Below are 21,721 nucleotides of genomic sequence, written 5' to 3' on the forward strand. Positions count from 1 at the left end.
TGGTGTTTGATGTAGCCTGTCAATGGTGGAGAACAACATCCTAGAGTTTTCAGCAATTACTGTACCTTAGAGAAGGGGATCCTTCTCTCACTCCGAACAGCTCTATTATAATTTGCTATTTTTTCTTTTAGAATGGCACAGTGAACCTGTAACTTAGTTCTTCTCCATGTTCTCTCAGCTTTACTACATTATCTTTTTAGGTCATGGATATTTCCGTTCATCCAAGGAGTAAGTTTGCTACAGGGCCTTTTGTCTTTAGAGGAGCCACTCTGTCAAGCAGCAGGACGCCTAGTTTACTATTGAAGGCCTCTACCATTTGGTCAAAAGAATGATTTAAAATATCTGAATTTATAGAGCCTGCCAGAGCTATGAACTGCTGTTCTGCTCTAGTATCCAAGAACTGTGATTTAATTGTTGTTTCAGGATGAATTTTAAGGCATTTATTATGACATTAAAAGATACACAATATTGATCATACATATTTTATATCGTTTACCGATAAGTCAGTGACTTCTATCCCTCTATAGATGACTAGATTGAGGGTGTTGCCAAGGTTGTGGGTGAACCCTGTAATATGCTGCTTTAGCTCTGAACTGTCCAATACATTAAGGAACTTACTGGCTTTAGCATCAATGGTCTTATTGACATGGATGTTGAAATCACCATTAAGTCTACTAGGTATGTGGCCCCTAACCTCTCTGATATCCATCTAAAAACAGTAGTTCAGCTGTTTGCACAAAATAAGTCAAGGAGGTGTTGAGCCATAGGCATCTGAGTCTTACATTATCACTTGACTTGGGGTCAAGAAAACTGTCAAGACATGTTTACACACCAAAGAAAGTGTAAAGCCACCCACAAGGTTCCGTTAATGTGACTGTGATGTCCTAAGAGTGAGAGTGATTTTTCTTCACCCACTGAGACATTTGAGATCACTGGATACGCAACCTCTATTCTCCCAAATCCTTATTTAGATAGCTGTGGGATGTTAGACATGTCATTCCATCTCTTGTGTGACCCTTATGGGGATCAGTCTCAGCTGCCAAGAGTCCTTGAGCCATCACCACTACTGCCGGGAGGTCATCACATCTTCTCTTGGAGGATTGATATCATTGGCATGGGAGGACTTGCTGTGGCAGGTGGCTACACAGACTCCCGTGACATTCTGCTCAAGCCCACTGGGATTAGATGTCTTGACTGCATGCATCATAAAGTTTACTTGTCTATGTCCACATAAATTCAAAGACTATCCCATGGAAGGGGGACAGAGAAGTGGTAATCCTGTGGGAAATTTGTTTGCTAAGGACCATAAGCATACAGTATGTGGCCTGGCCATAAAAAGAAAAATGTAGGCGTACTCATTAACCCTTACGAGCCTATTGACACAAAGTGTGTCAAAAAACTACACCATTCTTCTCTGTTAAATGAAATTTAAAAAAAATTAAAACGAGATTAGGTACTTGTCTGTACGATAAAGTATTCAAATAAAAAAAATCATGAAATTAAATCAAATTGCATTATATTCACAGTTTATACCACTTATACCATCCATTGCTCTTATTTGAATTACCCGCGAATGATCGGATAGATATGGCACACATGTCACATAAAAGCTTGCTGTCATTAGATACATTTCAATGAAATTTGAAATCAAATCAAGTATTATGTATTATGTAGCATTATATTAGATGGTGGCAGATCTGGATAGCCTAGACTCTGCTGAAACAGTAATAATATATATCATGTGTGAATGGCTGTATCAGTATATTTCTGACTGCAACATTTTTTACATTCATTTTACAAATATGTGTCAAATGGTGTGGTTTCAGAATTGTTTAGGGTACAGTGATGTTCATGGGATACAATTTGTGAGATAGAACACAGTGAGGCCCTGTTGCCTTGTAGCCAAAGTTGCTAAGAAAGTGACTTAGTGCTGTTTTGTTGCATGATGCACATGAATGTCTCCTTCCCTTTGTCCTTGAGTACAAAGATAACCCTGTGAAATTCTTGATACTTGAGAGTGAGCCAAATATTTAAATTTAATCTGCAACAGATGGTCTTGGACAATTTTGATTCATGAAAGAAGGTGGTTGCTAACATATTCAGTTTAGGGCTATATAACGGTATGCCATGGTCAAATTTGAGGAAAAGTTTATTTAATAAATCAAAGAAAAAGTTTTTATGATCAGCAAGATCAGAGCGCTTATCCTCCATCTATCACCTCTGTCAGACATGGAGATGGATGTGTGTGTGTGTGTGTGTATGCGTGTGTGTTGAGAGCTGTGTTGTGAAGTGGAGCACAACAGGTGTCACCTTGTCATCTCCTTGGAGAGTCTCAGTGGAACAGCTGTTGCAGCCAATAGACTCCTCCTCTGTGACCAGTCACCCTCAGCATCACCTTGAGACACTCTGAGGAGACAGAGCATTCATTTCAATGGACAGACATGTCAGTGTAGGATCAGCCTAAGACAATCACAAGGACGTGTAGAGATTCTTATTCTTTTTACCCCGTACCAGATGGGCTCACTTAATATCAGGTCAGTGTAGCAGTAGTACAACAGGAGAACTTAATGTGTAAAAGTAAGCAGGCTTCACTATATTAAACGTGCTGTGATATAATGTTCTTGATTTGACTGTGGTAATTTGTTTATAGTTTATGTCTTCAGTCTTTTTAAAATAGTATGACATGTTATTTGTATTATTAAATGTGCAGTATTGTTAAATATTATGATTGTTTTATTATCATTTCTAAAGACCTTTCACCCTTTTATCACTTTAGCAGACTTGTGATAGTTATTCCCACAATAAGTTAAGTTTATAATTGCATGTAAAAATATCATGCTAGAACCAGTGGTTAGAGTGTTCAGTAATAAACATATAATTTCAAGAATGTAACAGAATTTTAACATGTTTTTTCAAACCTATTGTGATTGGATATTAATAGCATAAAAGCAAACAAAACAACAAAAATATCTGTGGTATTATTTTCCTTAAAGAACAGCAATACTCCTACTCAGTGGTACAGCGTACAGTACATTTATTCAAGTACTATACATACTATAACATTTTGAGGTCCTTGTGTGCCTATACCTGGAGTTTTTCCATTTGATATCTCCACTAACTCATGGGTTTAAGCCTACTTGCTATGGACCCTTTTAAGAGAGTTCCATTATCAGCATCATAGTTGGCCCCACAAGACTTCCTTTTTAACATTCCATATGTTATCTTAATGCAGAGGAAGTAGATTGGGGCCCAAATAGAACGTTCAAGCATTGTTTTTGTTTCTATTGTTGAAAGGGTCTATAGAACGCCCACCTCCCTGTGTGGCTAGACTGCATGGTCAACAACAATGCAGGTTACATTACACTACATTACAGTGGAAAATAACGTACTTTCTACTCCACTGCATTTATTTGACAGTAGTGATGGGCGATATAAATGTAAAACTATATGACCATTACTATTCACCAACAGTACCTATTTTGAGCTTCTTCTGCCTTCCTTCACAATACTTTTGCATACAGTACCCTCACATTAACTTGCGTTCCCAACGTTAGAAATGTTGTGGTATTTCAGACATCATTATCCCACACCTGTTATCGTTTGCTAGGTGGTCTTTTTGTGGCTTGAATTTCCCCTGGGGATCAATAAAGTATCTATCTATCTATCTATCTATCTATCTATCTATCTATCTATCTTTTGGGCCACCCCCTCAAGGGATCTAGATTTTACTGGCTTGAAGTCGATGGTGGGGGCCCATAAGACCATAAAACCTATCGTTTCTCCCTTAAATAAGGGATCTAACTCTAGTGCCTTCCCCATAATTAGTAACACTGCTGTGCCTTGAAGTCGATGGTGGGGATGCATATATAATGCACCATAAAACCTATATAGCTCTTTCTCCCTGTTGAATAAATACAGTAGATACAATTGTGTGTAATGGTGACTTGGGGGGCAGCTTTGTATATCCCCAATATAATTTACTAACAGCCTTTGCTATTGGTAGAAACCGTAGAAGGTAATGTCAGTCTTAGGACTATGTCCGAGACATTCCAAAGACCCTTGTGTTTCAGTCTAGTCTAAGCGAATCTCCGTTGGCTACATGCATTTAAACTGCATCCAGCAACTTGACAATATTGCAATGAGCAGCTGCTTCAATACAGGGCATTAATATTGTATTGAATATTAATTGTTTAAATATTAATTGTGTTTTAAAAGATGTATGATGTATTATAATGGCTTGCTTTTTCTGTCTGTTGCAGCCCTTACAAAGCGCTCCTACATCACAGATATCATCAGAAGGTAAGGGACAGAACCTGAACATCATTGCTTGCTAAGGGATGGCCATTATCTCAAGGTTAATAGCCTAGATAATAGTTGTAAGTCAAGGTCTTAATAATGATAGTATGGATTGTTACGGAAAGTTTACAGGCAGGTTTTGAATTCACCAAAGCTGATCGTAAAATATATTCTTTTTATTTGATCTTTAATTGAATTAGCTTGATGAGTGGATGACAACTGCCAAGTCTGACATTTCTGTCATAGTCGTTTATCATTGCCACTGTAATGTATGTTTACAGTTGACTTACATTCCTATTGCAGTTATTCTCTCTCTACAAACACATTTGAAGGCGGGATCAGGTGGGATCGGGAAACAATCCGGGTCCCCGTGGCCCCTTGAGCTTGATTGGGGTAAGGGCACTGTAGCTAGATGCACCATGCGAAGGCTACTTGTGCATTTTGCACTTTATATTTGAGAGACTGAAAAAAGCTGGCGGTTGGGAGCTGGATCTCACATATTTTAAAGGTGTACAATGCAGTTTCAGGTATTTTTGGCAACTGTAGAGCTCCCCTTAGAGTCACAATATATTATTTTGCCGTTGTAAATAGCCTACTTCTCATGGCTTGTCCCCCCTGTACACAATGAAAATGCTTTAGGCATAGGACTAACAACAGGCAAAAACTATCTCTAAATTGCTATATCTACTGACAAGGTAATGTTTCACGATTCTAATGAGATGTCTTCGGGTCGGCAATTCTTGAAGTTGCATTGCTGATTCTCTCGGTAGCGACCTGCTACGGCTATGCTCTATGGTAATCATGCTAGGTGAACGATTTCCCTATTACAAGTTTATTTACCATCAAATTGGGTTTGTGTATTAAGGTAAAAATCTTGCACAGTGTACCTTTAAAACCTGTGACCTAAGGTGTGTGTGTGTGTGTGTGTGAGAGAGAGCATGCATGTTGTCTAGAGGGTGATGGTTGATTGTATCTTTGCCATATTTGTCCCAGGTGAATGTAGTAGTACTTAGTACTGAATAAGTAGGATTTTTGAGTTATGTGTCTTGTTCTCTGAAGGCCTGCTGTGAATGTATAGGTGGGGTCCTTGATGAATGTTACATGCAAGTATCTCATAGACAGAAAAACAACAGAAACACTTTTTAAGTGATTGTATTGGAATGCATTCCATACTGAAAACTAAAACACAGCAAACAAGAACTTTTCAGACATGTCCATCATGAGAGCTTCATTCTTCATCGTGTCCTTTCTGTGATACAGCAAAAAAAATATTTCAGCAATATGTGGATAAATTTGATTGACAGGGGTCAAAATAATCTACCAGCCACTTTCACGTTTTACCAGCATTTCACTGGTGGCTAGGGCTAATTTTGAGCCCTGATGTTGACATGATTTACCATTACCTTGTGTGTTTTATGTTTTCTTTTTTTATTATTATTCTTTATTTTTTAAACTATTCTACTAGACTATTGCCCTTATATGCTTTTATTAGCTATTTCTGTTTGCTTGTGTTTATGTAAAGCATATTGAATGACCACTGTGTATAAAATGCGCTTTATAAATAAAGTAGGCTTGACTTGACATGATTATGAATGATTTCATAGTCACTGTACTGCTGACGGCTGCAAATATAGTGCAATGTATTATAGAAATATGTGTATGCTGGTCATGACATTGATATTAATGTATTCATATTCAATACAGTGGCAACTGTTGCTCTCACCTTGCCACCGGTATCACGGCTCTTGGCTCTCATCTTGTTGACCTGAGACTCAGCTATATCAGCTCTCTCCTCAGCCTCATCCAGCTCATGCTGCAGCTTGCGGAACTTGCCCAGGTTGCTATTGGCCTGCTCTTCCTGAAATGTGCACACAAATTAAGTGTATTTTGTTTATTGTTTATTTGCATGTTCAGCAGTTAATAGATTAAAAGACTTTGATAATAGATAAAACAAGGAAGAGAAGGAAAAACTAAGGAAAAGAGGATGTTCACTTACAGCCTCCTCTGATGTTCTCTTGTAGGACTTGACCTTCAGCTGCAGTTTGTCCACCAGATCCTGAAGACGGCTCAAATTCTTTTTGTCCTCTTCAGTCTACAGATGGGAGAGGTGGGTGAATTTTAGCATTTAGCATTATGTATTGTCAAAAGTTTTTTGGTATGGTATAATTTAATATACCTGATAGGTGAGCTCCTTGATGCGACGCTCATATTTACGGATTCCTTTGACAGAATCACTGGCCTTCCGTTGTTCCATTTCCACCTCACTTTCCAGCTCTCTCACCTACAGTAAATGTCGACAAATAAAGACAATATTGAACAAATGGTGATATGTCTACCTGTAATTATATCTAGTTGAGCACTGATTGTTAGAAAATCCTTTAGAAAAAATGCAGCACTCACCCTAGACTCCAACTTCTGGATCTGCTTCTTGCCACCTTTCATGGCTATTTGTTCAGCTTCATCCAGACGGTGCTGCAGGTCCTTGATGGTCTGCTCCATGTTCTTCTTCATGCGCTCCAGGTGAGAACTGGTGTCCTGCTCCTTCTTCAGTTCCTCTGCCATCATGGCAGCATCAGTGATGGCCTTCTTGGCCTTTTCCTCAGCATTCCTGCACTCCTGCACAGCCTCCTCTACTTCATTCTGCAGCTGGGATGTATCACCCTCCAGCTTCTTCTTCTGGTTCAGCAGGCTGGTGTTCTATGGGGAAGACAGAAATGTTAACAATGGTCTGAGTCATATGAATAAATCTGAAAACCACCATATTTAGGATTTTACCTGAGAGTGCAGCAGCTGCACCCTCTCACTGACGTCCAGCAGCTCCTGTTCAGCCAGTTTCCGGCCTCTCTCAGTCTGCTCCACCAGGGACCTCAGCTCATCCAATTCAGCCTGCAGCAGATTGCTGCGTCTCTCCACAATAGCAGTGTTCTCTTTGAGATCATCATTATTACGTAGAGCGTCATCCAATTGCAGTTGAGCATCCTGCAATGTACACATGTTAAATATGTAAACATGTATTTCTCTGTATTCAGCTATTTATTCAAAAAGATAGTTAACATAGAGCAGAAATAAAGTTGCATGTTTCAGACAAAATGGATGTATGGGATATATGCTAATACTGTATATGGGTTATTTTAAAGATACCTTTGACTACATGCACCACTACCAGTAAGTGAATAGAGAAGATGGAAAAATATATGAGGGAAATCTTTGGTAGGGTATGGGCAAAAAGTGCTACAGTTGAATATTAGCTGTTACGTCAGATTTAGACCTATGGTCAGGTCAGGTTAGACCTCTTGACTGCACTATTTAGTAAAACGTGCGCACAATTTAGTAAATTGTGCTCACAATTTGGTTAAACGTGCACACAATTTACTAAATTGAGGGCACAATTTAGTGAAATGAGCGCACTATTTAGTAAAACGGAGAGGCTGCCTTTTCACCGGATGAATATTAGCTGTCACGTCAGGTGTAGGAATGCACTCCTATAAGACCTACAGTATGCAGTTAGTGATTTCTTGACAGTCAATGGGATTATGGAGCTCTTGGCTGCATTGTTTTACCTTCAGATGTCCATGCAGACCCTTGAGCTGCTTCTGGGCCTCAGATGCCTGCCTGTTGGCCTGGCTGAGCTGGATCTCCATCTCATTGAGGTCTCCCTCCATCTTCTTCTTCACCCTGAGAGCCTCATTCCTGCTGCGAGTCTCAGACTCCAGGGAGCTCTGCAGGGTATCCACCACTCTCTGCTGGTTCCTCTTGGCCTGCTCCATCTCCTCATCCTTCTCAGCAAGTTTACGCTCAATGTCAGCTTTGACCTGATTGAACTCCAGCTGAGCTCTGAGTATCTTACCCTCCTCATGTTCAAGGGTACCCTGTGGAGAAATAGGAACAGGATAATCTACTTAGTTCTGTAAACATAAGCTTCCTTGCTTGCTTACTGTAGTTATATACTTCTGTAAACACAAGCATCTTATGCTATCTTGGAATGAGGGAAACTAGTTTTCTAATTATTTTGATCTTCATGAATGTACCTCAGCTTCCTCTAGGGCAGTCTGGATCTCTGCCTTCTCTTGCTCAAGTGTCTTCCTGACCTTCTCAAGCTCATGAATGCTCTTTCCAGTCTCACCAAGTTGCTCAGTGAGATCAGAAATTTCCTCTGGAAAGCAGACCAACAGTAGTTAGTTGTGTGATCATTAGTTGTGTCACTTAAACAATCATATAAGGTTTGTCTTAAGGGAGGATCAAACAGACCTTGGAGATTTTTGTTCTCCCTTTTCATGGTCTCAAGGTGATCCAAAGATTCCTCATAAGAGTTCTTGAGTTTGAAGAGCTCAGTGCCAAGAGATCTGGTCTCTTTCTGGGAACTCTCCAGCTCAGTCTGGGACTCCTCAAACTTTTGTTTCCACTCAGACAAGACCTGTTAAGGCAAAAATCTTTAAGTCCATGTCTGGAAACCGTGTTAAGGCATATTGACAATGATGTTTTGACCATTTGTTTTTTTACCTTATCAAAGTTTCTTTGTCTCTTGTCTAGAGCAGCAGCAGCAGCATTGGATCTCTCCACATCTACCATGAGATCTTCAATCTCATTCTGCAGTCTATGCTTAGTTTTCTCCAGGGAGGAGCATTTGGCATTGACAGCCTCCACAGCTTCCTCTGCATCTTGCAGACGCTGAGCCAGCTTTTTCCTGAGGAAAAAAATTAAATGAAATTGACATGTGCATGCCATAGCTAATCATTGATTTTAAAGAATTCATACAGTCAGTTCAGGGGGGCCTACTTGGCATCTTCCAGCTCCTCAGTCCTCTGGATGGCATCAGTTTCGTACTTGGTTCTCCACTGAGCCACCTCAGAGTTGGCCTTGGAGAGACTGCGCTGCAGCTCAGCCTTGGCCTCCTGCTCCTCCTCATACTGCTCCCTCAGGAGGTCAGCATCATGACGAGAGGACTGCACTGCATGGGCTAGTGCATTCTTGGCCTGTGGATAGTATCAGATACAAGTCCATCAGTTATGTCATAGCTGGAGAGGAACAATTAAAAGACTTTTCTGCAAGTCAGTTATGAATACCTTCACTTCCTCCTCAAGTTGCCTCTTGAGATCCTCAACCTGCTGCGTGTAGGACTGTTTGCCTCTTGTCAGTTGAGAAACAAGTGAGTCTTTCTCTTCCAGCTGTCTTGTAAGCTCACCTTGATGAACGGAATATACATTTTTCAATGATGATGCTTCTTTTCTTCTTTTTTTTCTTAATACGTGTATCAAATCACTCAGTTGTTTCACCATTTTGACTTACCATTTTCAGTTTGAAGCTTGGCTTTCTGCATAGAGAAGTCATTGATGGAGCGCTGGCCCTCCTCAGCCTTTGTTCTGTATTCAGTCATCTGGTCCTCCAGTGTTCTGCACATCTTCTCCAAGTTTGTCTGACAAAATAATAAAACATTGTTTTCACGTACTATTTCTTGAAAACTGTTGTCAGTATAGAGAATTCAGTGAGAACCATTATACAGGTTCTGCCTTTAGCTATTTTGTACAAACCTTGGCCTTGGAGACCTGCTCCATGTTGGAGACCACATCGTCCAACTCCAGACGGAGCTCACTCTTCTCCTTCTCTAGCTTTTGTTTCACTCTCTGAAGGTTGTCAATCTGCTCCCCGAGGTCAGCTACACTGTCTGCATGCTTCTTCCTCAGTGTGGAGGCAGTGGCCTCATGTTGCAGAGTGGACTCTTCGAGGTCTCTGCGCAGCTTCTGGAACTCAGCCTCCCTCTTCTTGTTCATCTCTATCTGGGCAGCAGTGGCACCTCCAGCCTCCTCCAGCCTCTCACTGATCTCCTCCAGCTCTCTGGCCAGGTCTGCCCGCTGCTTCTCCACTTTGGCTCGGGCAGCTCTCTCAGCCTCCAGCTCTTCCTCCAACTCCTCAATGCGAGCCTAAAGAAAGTAAAATAGTAAGATTTTTCAAAACGTTTGTCTTGTGAGAAACATACAGTACATGTATTTTTTACATTTTTTTTTTTCCTATCAATTTTTATTTTTAATTTACCTGCAGCTCCTTCAGTTTCTTCTGGAGCTGGGCACCCATAGCTTGTTCATCTTCAATCTTGCTATTAAGTTGACTGATCTCAAAGTCTTTCCTGTGTTAAAACAGGATTTGTTAAAACAGGCCAGTGAAAAATATCAATGGCATGAATATATCTTTTCTCTGTGTAATTATTATTTATTATTGATGATTTGTACACACTTCTTCATCCTCTCTTCAAGCTGCTGTTTGTCATTCTCCAAGTCCATAAGACTTTCCTGAGTCAACTTTAAGTCACCCTCAAGCTTCCTTTTAGCTCTCTCAAGATCCATCCTAAGTTTCTTTTCCTGTTCCAGGGACCCTTCAAGCTATTTCGGATTAAAAAAAAGAAATTGTGTTAAGTGTCTTCATTCATTTTATGCATTGAGACATAGGTGCCTGTTTTAATTGCCTACATCATCAACTTGCTGTTCCAACTTGGTTTTGGCCTTAGTCAGAGTGTTGACTTTGTCCTCCTCACTCTGAAGGTCATCCAACGTTTGCTGGTGAGCCTCCTGCAATGCTTTCTTCTCCTTAGTCAGCTTGGCAATGATTTCATCAAGAGCTGCCATCTCCTCAGTCAGGTTTTTAACCTAAAAGTAAAGTAGACCATTGTCAAACGATTACTTGATTACTCGATTACTTGACTTCTTCACACTTGCACAGAAAAAGCTGAACACCAAACAGAATTTCACTACATGCTTTACATTAGTATTTCTATGTATGTGACAAATAAACCTCCTTCTATCCTTGACTTCATTATTTGAACATTTTCCTTGGTGATTAGAAAGATTTTCAGTCCTGCTGACCTTATTCTCAGTGGCATGTTTCTCTTTCTCTACTTTAGCTAGAGTGAGCTCCAGATCATCAATGTCCTTCTTGAGCTCAGAGCATTCATCCTCCAACTTCCTCTTCTTTGCAGTCAGCTCTGAATTCATCTCCTCTTCATCTTCTAGTCTCTCAGCCAGCTCCTTGGATTTGGCCTCAAGCTGGATCTTGCTTTTGATTAGACCTTCACATCGCTCCTCAGCATCACAAAGACTGTCTTGTTCCTAGGATGAAGAAAAGATTGTAGATTGGTAGATTAAAGCTACAAAATAAAAATACTAGTACTATATCCGACATATTTGCACGTGCTTTTGAATTTTAGTTAAATTCAAATCGGTAGATCTTTCACCAACTAATACATTTTAGCTGGTGAAATTGTTTAGTGTACTCACAGTCTGGACTTGAAGTTGCAGGTCATTCTTCTCTTGGATAATAGAAACCATTTTCTCCTCCAGCTCTTTTCTACGAGCCTCAGATTTTGCATAGGCCTCCTTCAGCTTCAGGAATTCTTCCTTCATGTTTGCCATCTCTTTCTCAGACTCAGCAGATTTCAAAAGGGGCTTGATCTTAAAGTACATCTTCATCCAGGGCCAATTCTTGACACCCATGAATGCACGGACATTCCACTGGATCACCAGCAGTGCATCCCTGTAATATAATTTTGCTGAAATTAGTCTTTCTCTGATGATTTCTTCTGAAGAGTAGGCAGTATTTCTACCTTTTAAAATAGTTACTATCTACTAATAGTTACTATCTAGTTACTAATTACTATCAATGTTCAACAAATTTGAAGAGAGGTTTTTATTTCCATGATGTGTTGTGGTTATTTAAGTGATAGTGTAATGTAGAATAACGTAATATAAATATGAAATTAATGTATAACAGGAAATTATTTTCAATCAAAAATAAATTTAAAACATATGGTTATTAATGCAGTGTTACCAATACATTGTCTCTGTGTATGGTATTAGATAACTCTAATGTGTACAAATGAGTGCCTAGTACCACTGATATTATATACCATTTGTTATTTTTTAGAGGTTATTCTTACCTGCGTTCTACAATTTTCTTGAATTCAATCCTGGCAATCATTCCACGGGCACTAGACTGTAGACCAGTGATGATGAGAGCGAGACGGTCATCTCTCATCTCCTCAAGGACACCCAGGAGTCCAGCTTTGAAGAACACCTGATAAGAGTCAAAACAGGTAACAGTCTATTTTACTATACAAGTATAGCTGAAATCCTCAACTACCAAAACATATGACATACAAACAGATACCTCAGAAAGTTTCAGATTGTCACACAGTGTTTGCTCTATCATGGAAGGATTATGGGAACATTATACTATAAAGCACCTTAGTGTGTCCAAATCTGTACTGCTCATGGTCAATATCCAGGGATCCAAGCAGTTTTTCTGCTCCTTTCTTGTTGTCAATGAACTGTCCTTCAGGGACAGCTGCAGGATTCAGGATACGGTATCTGAAGAGGTTAAAATAGTCCTGGTATAGACATATTCTCTCAATATTGTTGTAAGAAATATATAATTATTAGGACAAAAATAACAGATTTTACCTCTGTTTGAAGTCTGCATACTGGATCCTGTTGGGGAAGCCCTTTCTGCAGATCCTGATGCCTTCCAGCACACCGTTACAGCGCAGCTGGTGCATGACCAGAGGATTCTCCATGGCCCCAGGAGTCTTGGTCTCGTTGGGGATGATGCAGCGCACAAAGTGGGGGTGAGTTGACCTCAAGTTGGTCATCAACTTGTTCAGATTCTCCTGTTGTTCAGCCATTTAAATAAAAACAAATAGGATTGCACAGAATCCCAGCAGGCCCATTGATCTATATATACTTAAAAGAAAGATATGTGGTACTAATAAATATCTTCACTTTAGTATGTTAATTTAACCTGTCACACTTACCCTGTGAAGGGCAGATACAGTCTGGAAAGAAGAACCCTTCTTCTTCTTGGCACCAGCCTCTTGGGCTATTAAAATATCACATGTCCATCAGCTCTTCTCATAAACATGATGTTAATTCATTAATGTCACAGGAATAGTTTGTAAGATATTTACAGAATACCTGATTCAGCACCGGCATAGTTGGCGAAGAGAGCACACAACATCTTAAGATTTGACTTCTGGAAGAGTCCGACCACAGTCTCATTGAGAGGGTCTTTGTTCTTCACCAGCCAGTTGCCAATATTATAATCAACAGTGCCAGCATAGTGAACCAGGGAGAAATGGGCCTCTGGTCTCCCCTTCACAATCCTTGGCTTCTGGAAGCAGGCATTTTTGCCCAAGTGGTTGTCATAAAGCTTAGCTTTGAATGTTGCATCACTGGCCTTGGGGAACATGCACTCCTCTTCAAGGATGGACATGATACCCATGGGCTAGGGAGAAAAGAATATGAAATATTCAACATTAAAACATTTTTATTTAATTTATTAAAGACAAGTAACACAAAAGTGTTGGTCCATGTAGTGATCTATGTAAAACATTTTACAACCAGACAAGTAATAAAATAGTGTAGTGATCTATGTCGTCAATGAAAACTGCGAGTGAGAAATAAGTAAATAATATGTTTCACTCACTTTCTCAATGAGTTCGATGCAAGCGGCCAAGTCCATGCCGAAGTCAATGAACGTCCACTCAATGCCCTCCTTCTTGTACTCCTCTTGCTCCAACACAAACATGTGGTGGTTGAAGAACTGCTGCAGCTTCTCATTAGTGAAGTTGATGCACAGTTGCTCAAAGGTGTTGAACTGAAAGACAATAGGGATTTTGTTAATATTGTACACTTTGCTTAAAATTATAGTGTTTGTCTTAGCTTTAAAACTCACATCAAAGATCTCAAATCCAGCAATATCCAGCACACCAATGAAGTGCTGGCGAGGCTGTTTGGTTTCCAAGGTCATGTTGATTTTGACAACCATCCAGTTGAACATCTTCTCATACACTGCCTTGGACAGGGCTCCAATAGAGTAGTACACCTAAAGATGAAGGGGAAATGCATAACATGGAAAATGCCAATGGATGAGGTGTAAATTGTTATACAGGCATGGGTTTATAACAGCCCTGTTATTTATAGCTATACCTTGTACATAACACATTAGTGACTCAGTGTAGTTTACTACTATAAATATTTATAATACCATAATATCACAAGAGCTCCGATTCTGAATTCTGATATTACCTGATTTACATTCTGTCCTTTGGTGACCCACTCGTTTCCTACTTTGACCCTTGGGTGACACAGACCCTTGATGAGGTCAGCAGAGTTCAGACCCATGAGGTAAGCGACTTTGTCAGCATCTGTAGTGAAAACCTCACAGTTACACCTCTCTACCCATACTGTATATTTAACTATAACATGCGGGTATTACATCCAACATGAAAAATGAATACACACCCTCAGTGCCATCAGCTTCTGCCTGCTCCTCTCTCTGCTTCTGCTTGAACTTCATGTTGCCATAGTGCATAATGGCACCAGTCAGCTTGTAAATACCGTTCTTCTCCTCTTGAGTAAAGCCCAGCACATCAAAGGCTTCCTGTAATAAATTAAATATTTCATTCAGTAATTACAGCCCCCAAGTACCTCTCTATGAGTATATGAGAAAGTGAAAGCAGGCCTACTCACATCAGTAGCCACCAGCTCATCAGCATCAACAATAGAGGCTACTTGTGTCTGTCCTTGGGAGATGAACGCGTAGTCATAGGGGTTGGAGGTGATCAACAACATCTCTGAAGAAAGCAAGACCATAGTTTAACACTTATTGCACATTCATGTCCACAAATGCCTGGAGATATACATGCATTTCTCACCCAACAGCTCCGGTTTCTGTTGGGACAGGATCTGGTAGAAGATGTGGTAGTCTCTCTCAGCCTTGAGCTGAAAAGTGACACGGGACTTCTCCAGCAGATCTGGGGGATTGCAGAGTAATTATAACTTTCAAGCCATACATTCGGTCTCCACAGATGAAGGCAATCAAAAAGGCCTTATTTACTTACAGGTCTCAATATCTGCTGATGCCAGCTTGCCGCTCACACCGAAGTGGATACGGATGAATTTACCCTAGCATGAGTGACACATGAAAATTAAACATGGCAGTGATAAAAGAGTGGATTTTGAGTTGATAACGAATCGGAAAATCAATAGAGGGCTTACAAATCGGGAGGAGTTGTCATTTCTGATGGTCTTGGCGTTACCAAAAGCCTCCAGAGCAGGATTACACTGGATGATTTGATCTTCCAGTGTGCCCTGGGAAAATATAACACAATATATCAACTCACCTTTCAAATGCCAGGTCTTGGAGACTGGCCTGGTCCCACCCATCTAGTATCTCTGCTCATTTTCATTTTACTGAGATACTAGTTTGGCTTCTTACAATGTGTTTATGTTTCCTCAGTTACCATGATGCAGGTCAATGAACGGCGAGAGGGGATGATGTTAATTTTGTAATCAAAAGTGTAGTAAAAGGCTTTGGTAAAAGGTAATAGCCATCACAAATTTGCAGTTTGAAGATTATGTAAGTCAAGTTAAGTAGTTTTATTGTCATGTACTCATAAAAGGAATTATAAGTAATGAAATGCTTTTGTGTGTGTGTGTGTGTAATGGGGTGTGTGGGGGGGGGGGTATACCTGAGTGTGTGTGGGGGGATGGGGTATGTTGTGTGTGGGTGGGTATGGTGTGATTGATCACATTGATCAGGGATTCCTGACGTTATTTCCTACTTTGCTTAACCTCTACAAACTGCTAATAAACCACATTGGCAGTGAGGAAATAATTTGTGTGATCCATTTCATCATCCCCCTCCCACACACACACACACACTCCATTACCCCTCCTCCACACCCCATTAATCCAGTGTATATAGCAAAGGTAAATACATTATTTCCTCACTGCCAATGAGGTTAGGCAAAGTAGGAAATAACGTTAGGAATCACTGATCAATGTCATTACGATGCTAAAGTTGGAAACATTTCCCAATTGTGAGTGCCCAGACACTTTTATCAAAGTAAGTCTGGTGAAATCATGTTACTTGGAGACGTCTCCGGAGTGGAAATTATGTCCAGCACATATTGAGGTGATTTACCTTTTTCTCCTGAGAGGGGTCCTTCTTTCCAGAGGCTGCAATGCTAGCAAAGTACTGGATGACTCTTTTGGTGTTCACAGTCTTTCCGGCACCAGATTCTCCACTATTGGTGGAAACAAAAGGGTGTAAAGGTTCACTCCCTCATCTACAAGTTAACAAGAAATGTAGAATCAAAGACTGAATTATACTCACGTGATAAGGACAGATTGGTTCTCTCTGTCTGTGTAATGTACAAGCGTGAAATGTCAATATAAAACCAATAATATATGTTATAATAATGATTAATGCTGTTAATTTTAATTCAACATTATGAATTGTTGATGACCCCTTGTCATCAATTTTCAATATACTGCATACGCATTTAGTGCTAAGGCGGTTGCTTGAACAGAATATCTTTACCTGTCAGCATGTACTGGTAAGCATTGTCCGAGATGGAGAAGATGTGGGGAGGAGCTTCACTCCTCTTCTTGCCTCTGTAAGCAGCGACGACTTGCTTGTCGTACACTGGCAACCACTTGTAGGGATTGACAGTGACACAGAACAACCCAGAGTAGGTCTGTACAAATAAACATACAATTTATTATGACCAGCAATTGGACATTTGTTTTTGCTACTATGGGTCAGAGCCTCATGTTTGTACTCACATAGATCATCCAGGCTGCGTAACGCTCTTTGAGGTTAAACAGCACAGCAGGCTCATGCAGGAAGGTGAACATCGCCATGTCCTCAATTTTATCATACTTTGGCGGGTTCTGTTGGTGGACATCTGCCTCTTTCACAGTGACAGTCTGTGTGATAACAAGCAAAATCAGTCTCTGTAGAATTTTCTCCTTCATCTTTGTTTAACATATTTACTATAAATCTAAGCAGCTCAACACAAATAAAGTCCGAGAAACGTATAAAAAAACTTTGTAAAATTGCATTTATATAGTTAGCTGTCAGTAAGTTCTTTAAAAAAAATGGGAAAATATATAAGAATGCAAGTGATTCAGTAAGGTCAATAAGTAAAAGCTCTGAAATAGGTGTAAAATGTATTTGCCATGCATTACCTTATCAAACTCAGTAAGAACAGTGACTTTGTCACCGTCTCTGCTTTGGACGACGCCCTTCACAAATTCAACCTCAGGGTCCACCACGAAGCAGGCCCTCTTAATGTCAAAGGGGCGAGTCTGGGCCTCCAGACGCTCCATGTCAGACTTCCTCAGAAAAGAAGCCGCCTCCCCAAACTCTGCCATCACCGCATCACCCATGGTGAAGTCTGCAATGTAAATGATATAAACTAATTAATTCCTAAAACATGAGACCTTATGGATGAAGACTATTAGCCACGGCTTATACGTTGATTTTGCAAAATTTCTTCAGCTATGAGGTTAATACATGGGGGCAGTTAATATGGTATTAATATGGTTTTGTTTCTTTTAACTTGCATAAAACACTGTCCTGTGGCTTATACACAATGCGGCTAATACACAGGAAATTACTGTACAGCAACATGTAGAGCACTAAGAAGTCAGAATAGGCAAAAAAGTTACATTTTAAAGGCAGACCTTTAGTCCTTTGTCCAATACTATGAGTTGAGAGTTGTTTTATATTTAGATTTGAAATGTATTAAGTGGATCAGGAAAATCAGATTGGTGAAGTTTGCCTGGTTTAAAATAAGATATTATAGTAAAAGTGTCGTCATAAAAGTTAAAATGGTCAAAAATATAAACCACAGCCAGTAGGTTCTACGTATCTTGGTTTCATGATTAAGGTTTAGTTAATGGTACTAAAACAGGGGTCTCCAACAGGTAGCTCGCGAGCTACCATTAGCTCCCAGCCTGTTTCTAAGTAGCTCTCCAAAAGGTCTGAGGAAGATGTTCATACTGTAAATCTGATAACCCAGTCACTTGGGAAAACATGTTAAAATTCCTATGAAATCAAATTCACAGTGTACAAAGAGAGAAGGTAAATGAGTTGAAAGGAACCCTTAAAAAGCATTCAAATCTTATTCAGCAGTTTTGGGTGGAGATCAGCTTATGTGAATACATCACATGCTACTACTAACATAAAAGCTCTGGTCAAAGTAGATCTTGGAGGATAAAAAGTTGGAGACCTCTGCTCTAAAACCTAGCCAGACATTGGCTATGATGTCAGAGTTAAGCTTGATAGACTTCAACTCTTCCAGATTTGGCTTAGACACTACACCTACAATTTTTTTAAAATCTGTCTTTCATCTCATAGCACCATAGGTGCTTTCTATTTTAAGTGTATCATTGCTGTCTGGCACTTTTCCTAGGTCCCTAATATTGGCTGTTCTAAAGCCCCTTCTCAAGAGGAATAATCTTGATGACTCCATGCTAAACAATTACAAGCCCATATCCAATCTACCATTTGTTGTCATAATGATTGACAACAGCCCTTAATCAACTAATAACCTTCCCAATATCAAGTGGGTATTTTGATTACCTTCAGTCAGGTTTTCAGGCCAAAAAAAACAGCACTGAAACAGCTCTTATTAAAGTTTTAAATGGCATACTCAAGATATATATACTTATACTTATACTTATATACAGCTAGCTCGCTACTCCCTCCCTCTCCCTCCTGTGCAATTGCGTCTGTGATTGACTGGAACACTTTGTTATGATTTTATGGTCCAGGCTGGACCAGATTATTTTTGGTGCCGTTTTTGGAGCCTGGGCTGTCCACTGAGGCCGCGTTTTACCTTAAATCTTAATCTTAAAATATCAGTCCTACATGTAGTGTTATTACACTTTAGTGCAGCCTTTTACACTGTTGATCACAATATATTGCTACACAGACTAGAACACTGGGTTGGATTTACATGTAAAGTAATCAATTGGCTCAAAATATACCTACAACAGAGGATCTTCTTTGTTAACATGGGCAACTGTACTGTACCTCAACACCAACGTCCTTGACCTGTGGTGTTCCCCAGGGGTCTATCTTGGAGCCACTATTATTCAACTTGGGCAAATCTTCAAGAACAGTTTGATTTCCTCATAGCTATGCTGATGACACCCAAATTTACCCCTAATGACTATGGTCCTCTTGAATCTCTTCCTCAGTATATTGATCAAATTAACAAATGGATGTCTCATAATTGTATTATTTTATTATTTAATTATATTTTGTAAAAAGAAGGAAAGACTTAGGGTTGCCACTCAACAGTGATCAAACTTTTAACAGCCACATGAAAGCAATAACTAAATCAGCTTTTTGCCACTTCAAAAACATTGCCAAACTGAGAGTTCTGATGTCAAAACATGATTTTGAAAAACTCATTCATCATCTCCGGCAGGTTTGATTACTGCAATAGGCTTTTCACAGGCCTTTCTAAAAAGACCATCAAAATGTTTCAGGTGATACAAAATACATTACTCACTAAAAAAGAACTGACCACACTATTCCAACACCTACAGTCTGTCCCTGCACTGGCTTCCAGTAAGTCACATAATTGCTTGTTTATAAACCACTAAATAGAACTGGACAAAATTACCTATCAGACATGGTTCAGCAGTACACACCCTTCAGACCTTTCAGGTTTCAGGAGAAATACAACCCATTGTTGTATGCGCTTATGTGAAGCACATTGAATTATCCCTGTGTATGAAATGCGCTATATAAATAAACTTGACTTGACTATTGTGTTGTGATTTTCAGTCTGTAAATCTCACCTTCTTTGGGTCAAGCCTCAGTCAGTCTGTTAGGCAGATATGATGTCACTTGCTGTAAGTGAACAAACAAGAAGCAATCAGATCACACAGTGTTACAGCGGCAGTGCTGCAGGTACACTTTGAGTCCTTACACAGAATGCTAACTGAACAGATCCATGTGTCTGTCTCTGACTGTAGTCATCCACTCAAATGTCTGCCCATCCATTTAGCTATCATTCTTGCTTTCCTCCTCCATCTAACTCTCTCTCTATCTATCTGTCTATCTATCCATCTGTTTGTCTGCTCCTCTCAGTAGCAGCAGATTGAATACTTACCTTTAGGTTGGTCTTTGCTGTATCTGCTGTCAAGGCCATGGTTAATTCATCCTTTTTGTAGGGGACGGTCCATCCCAATATGGACAGAGTATCAACTGACTCCCACCACACCAGAGTTTTGTTAAAGGAAAACTGGACAAAAGGGTGGAGGCATGTGGCAACAATAGGCTTCTCTAAACAGGAGGGAGCAGGCACATGTAGGCACAGTGGGGGAGAGATTGGCAGAGCATCATCAGCACCTGAACTTGGTCCCTTATTTGGAGTTGGCTATTGTGAGATGCCCCTCTGACCTTATCTTTGACTCTGTCTTTCAGTGTCCTTCTTGACGTTTAGCTGGCCAAGCAGAAAATTCCAACCTTCTGATCCATGTGCACTTAATTTTTACTGTCTACATGTTGTTTGTGGTCAGCCGTCGTTTCAGTACATAAAAGACATAGAATTGTTTTGAAAGCCTATCAGTTAGGTCTGTATTCATTTGTTTTTATTGGATGCCTATGTAATTTTTCGAAAACAGAAATGCATCTGGATCTCTCTTTTTGTGGATTTGTTATTTTTAAAATGTACATTGTACTGTTAACTGTTTCTTTGGAAACAACTATTGTAATTTTGTATAGAGCCAAATGCATGGATGCTGACATAAACTGATGCTTGACCTTTGCCCTTTCAAACTTTTGTTTGGGGGTAAGAGATCATTTTTTCTTGAGGACCAATAACAAACAAAAATCTTGCCTTATACCCGTTAAACTTCTGCAAATTTTGAAACTGGTCCAACAACAACAACCACAGCTGTCTTTTCAGTAGACCAATCACTGCACTATTGTCACTGCATTGTTTCCTTGAGGACAAAGATAACCCTGTGAATTTTATCTCTCAGGTTCCTCCATCAACCGTAGATAGCCTTTGGAGCACTTGTCAGTGTTCTTTCCCACCCTTATGAATTTGTACAGCAGCTGCTCTTTGGACTCAGAGGCCTGAGTGCACACACAACTGCTGCTTCTCTGTGTTATACAGATGGTACTGAAACACATACAACAATTAAAAACTAATTAAGAACAGATACCTAATCCATATTTTATTTGAAAATGAGATTAAGACCTGGGTTTGGCCATTTTGAACTGATTCACATGACCAAAAATGTTTGCATTTGATGGTGACACATGCTCACTAGGTGCTTACAGATCTACAAATGTAAAAGCTCTGTGTCTGTGTTCAAATGTGTATTAAGATTATAAATAAGAGACTGTAGTTATCTGAAATGAAATGTAAGGGAAATCATCCATTATACTACTGAAGACATTAAGTTTACTGGGTAGTTGGCCTTAGCTTAATTACAAATCTACCCATGCAAATCCTTGTGTCTACATCCAGAAAGTCTGCTGATAACTGAAATAAATGTAATTGAATCCACTACACAAGAAAATCATCTTGCGTAGTACTGAAGACATTAAGTCTACTAGGTATGTG

At 39.8% G+C, this 21,721-nt stretch overlaps 1 protein-coding gene and 1 long non-coding RNA gene across 2 annotated transcripts in view; one reads left to right on the forward strand and one right to left on the reverse strand.

Moving 5' to 3' along the window:
• The window catches only part of LOC125309862, an 87,075-nt gene that overhangs the window by 37,357 nt on the left and 27,997 nt on the right, over window positions 1–21,721 (forward strand). The window contains exons 13-18 of the long non-coding RNA XR_007196197.1: window positions 4,260–4,299; window positions 4,600–4,689; window positions 6,001–6,133; window positions 6,318–6,403; window positions 12,208–12,376; window positions 12,756–12,907. This is a non-coding gene — a long non-coding RNA (uncharacterized LOC125309862). The remainder of the gene's footprint in view (window positions 1–4,259; window positions 4,300–4,599; window positions 4,690–6,000; window positions 6,134–6,317; window positions 6,404–12,207; window positions 12,377–12,755; window positions 12,908–21,721) is intronic.
• LOC125309852 (myosin-7-like) lies at window positions 5,433–19,990 on the reverse strand. Its single transcript, XM_048266979.1, has 38 exons — window positions 19,944–19,990; window positions 17,316–17,524; window positions 16,911–17,054; window positions 16,666–16,822; window positions 16,459–16,486; window positions 16,267–16,369; window positions 15,339–15,431; window positions 15,182–15,245; window positions 14,996–15,094; window positions 14,811–14,914; window positions 14,583–14,721; window positions 14,367–14,485; window positions 14,014–14,163; window positions 13,765–13,935; window positions 13,254–13,563; window positions 13,094–13,158; window positions 12,744–12,949; window positions 12,527–12,650; window positions 12,221–12,357; window positions 11,562–11,817; window positions 11,151–11,393; window positions 10,758–10,934; window positions 10,525–10,670; window positions 10,327–10,417; window positions 9,825–10,214; window positions 9,583–9,709; window positions 9,360–9,478; window positions 9,073–9,269; window positions 8,797–8,980; window positions 8,545–8,710; window positions 8,325–8,449; window positions 7,857–8,165; window positions 7,072–7,275; window positions 6,697–6,993; window positions 6,473–6,577; window positions 6,293–6,388; window positions 6,020–6,154; window positions 5,433–5,545 (listed from the first exon to the last, which is right to left on the reverse strand). Exons 2-38 carry the CDS (start codon window positions 17,514–17,516, stop codon window positions 5,525–5,527), a joined length of 5,802 nt encoding a protein of 1,933 aa, XP_048122936.1. The 5' UTR covers window positions 17,517–17,524; window positions 19,944–19,990; the 3' UTR covers window positions 5,433–5,524.

Source organism: Alosa alosa, chromosome 16 (genome assembly GCF_017589495.1).
Source record: "Alosa alosa isolate M-15738 ecotype Scorff River chromosome 16, AALO_Geno_1.1, whole genome shotgun sequence".
Classification (NCBI taxonomy): Eukaryota; Metazoa; Chordata; class Actinopteri; order Clupeiformes; family Clupeidae; genus Alosa; species Alosa alosa.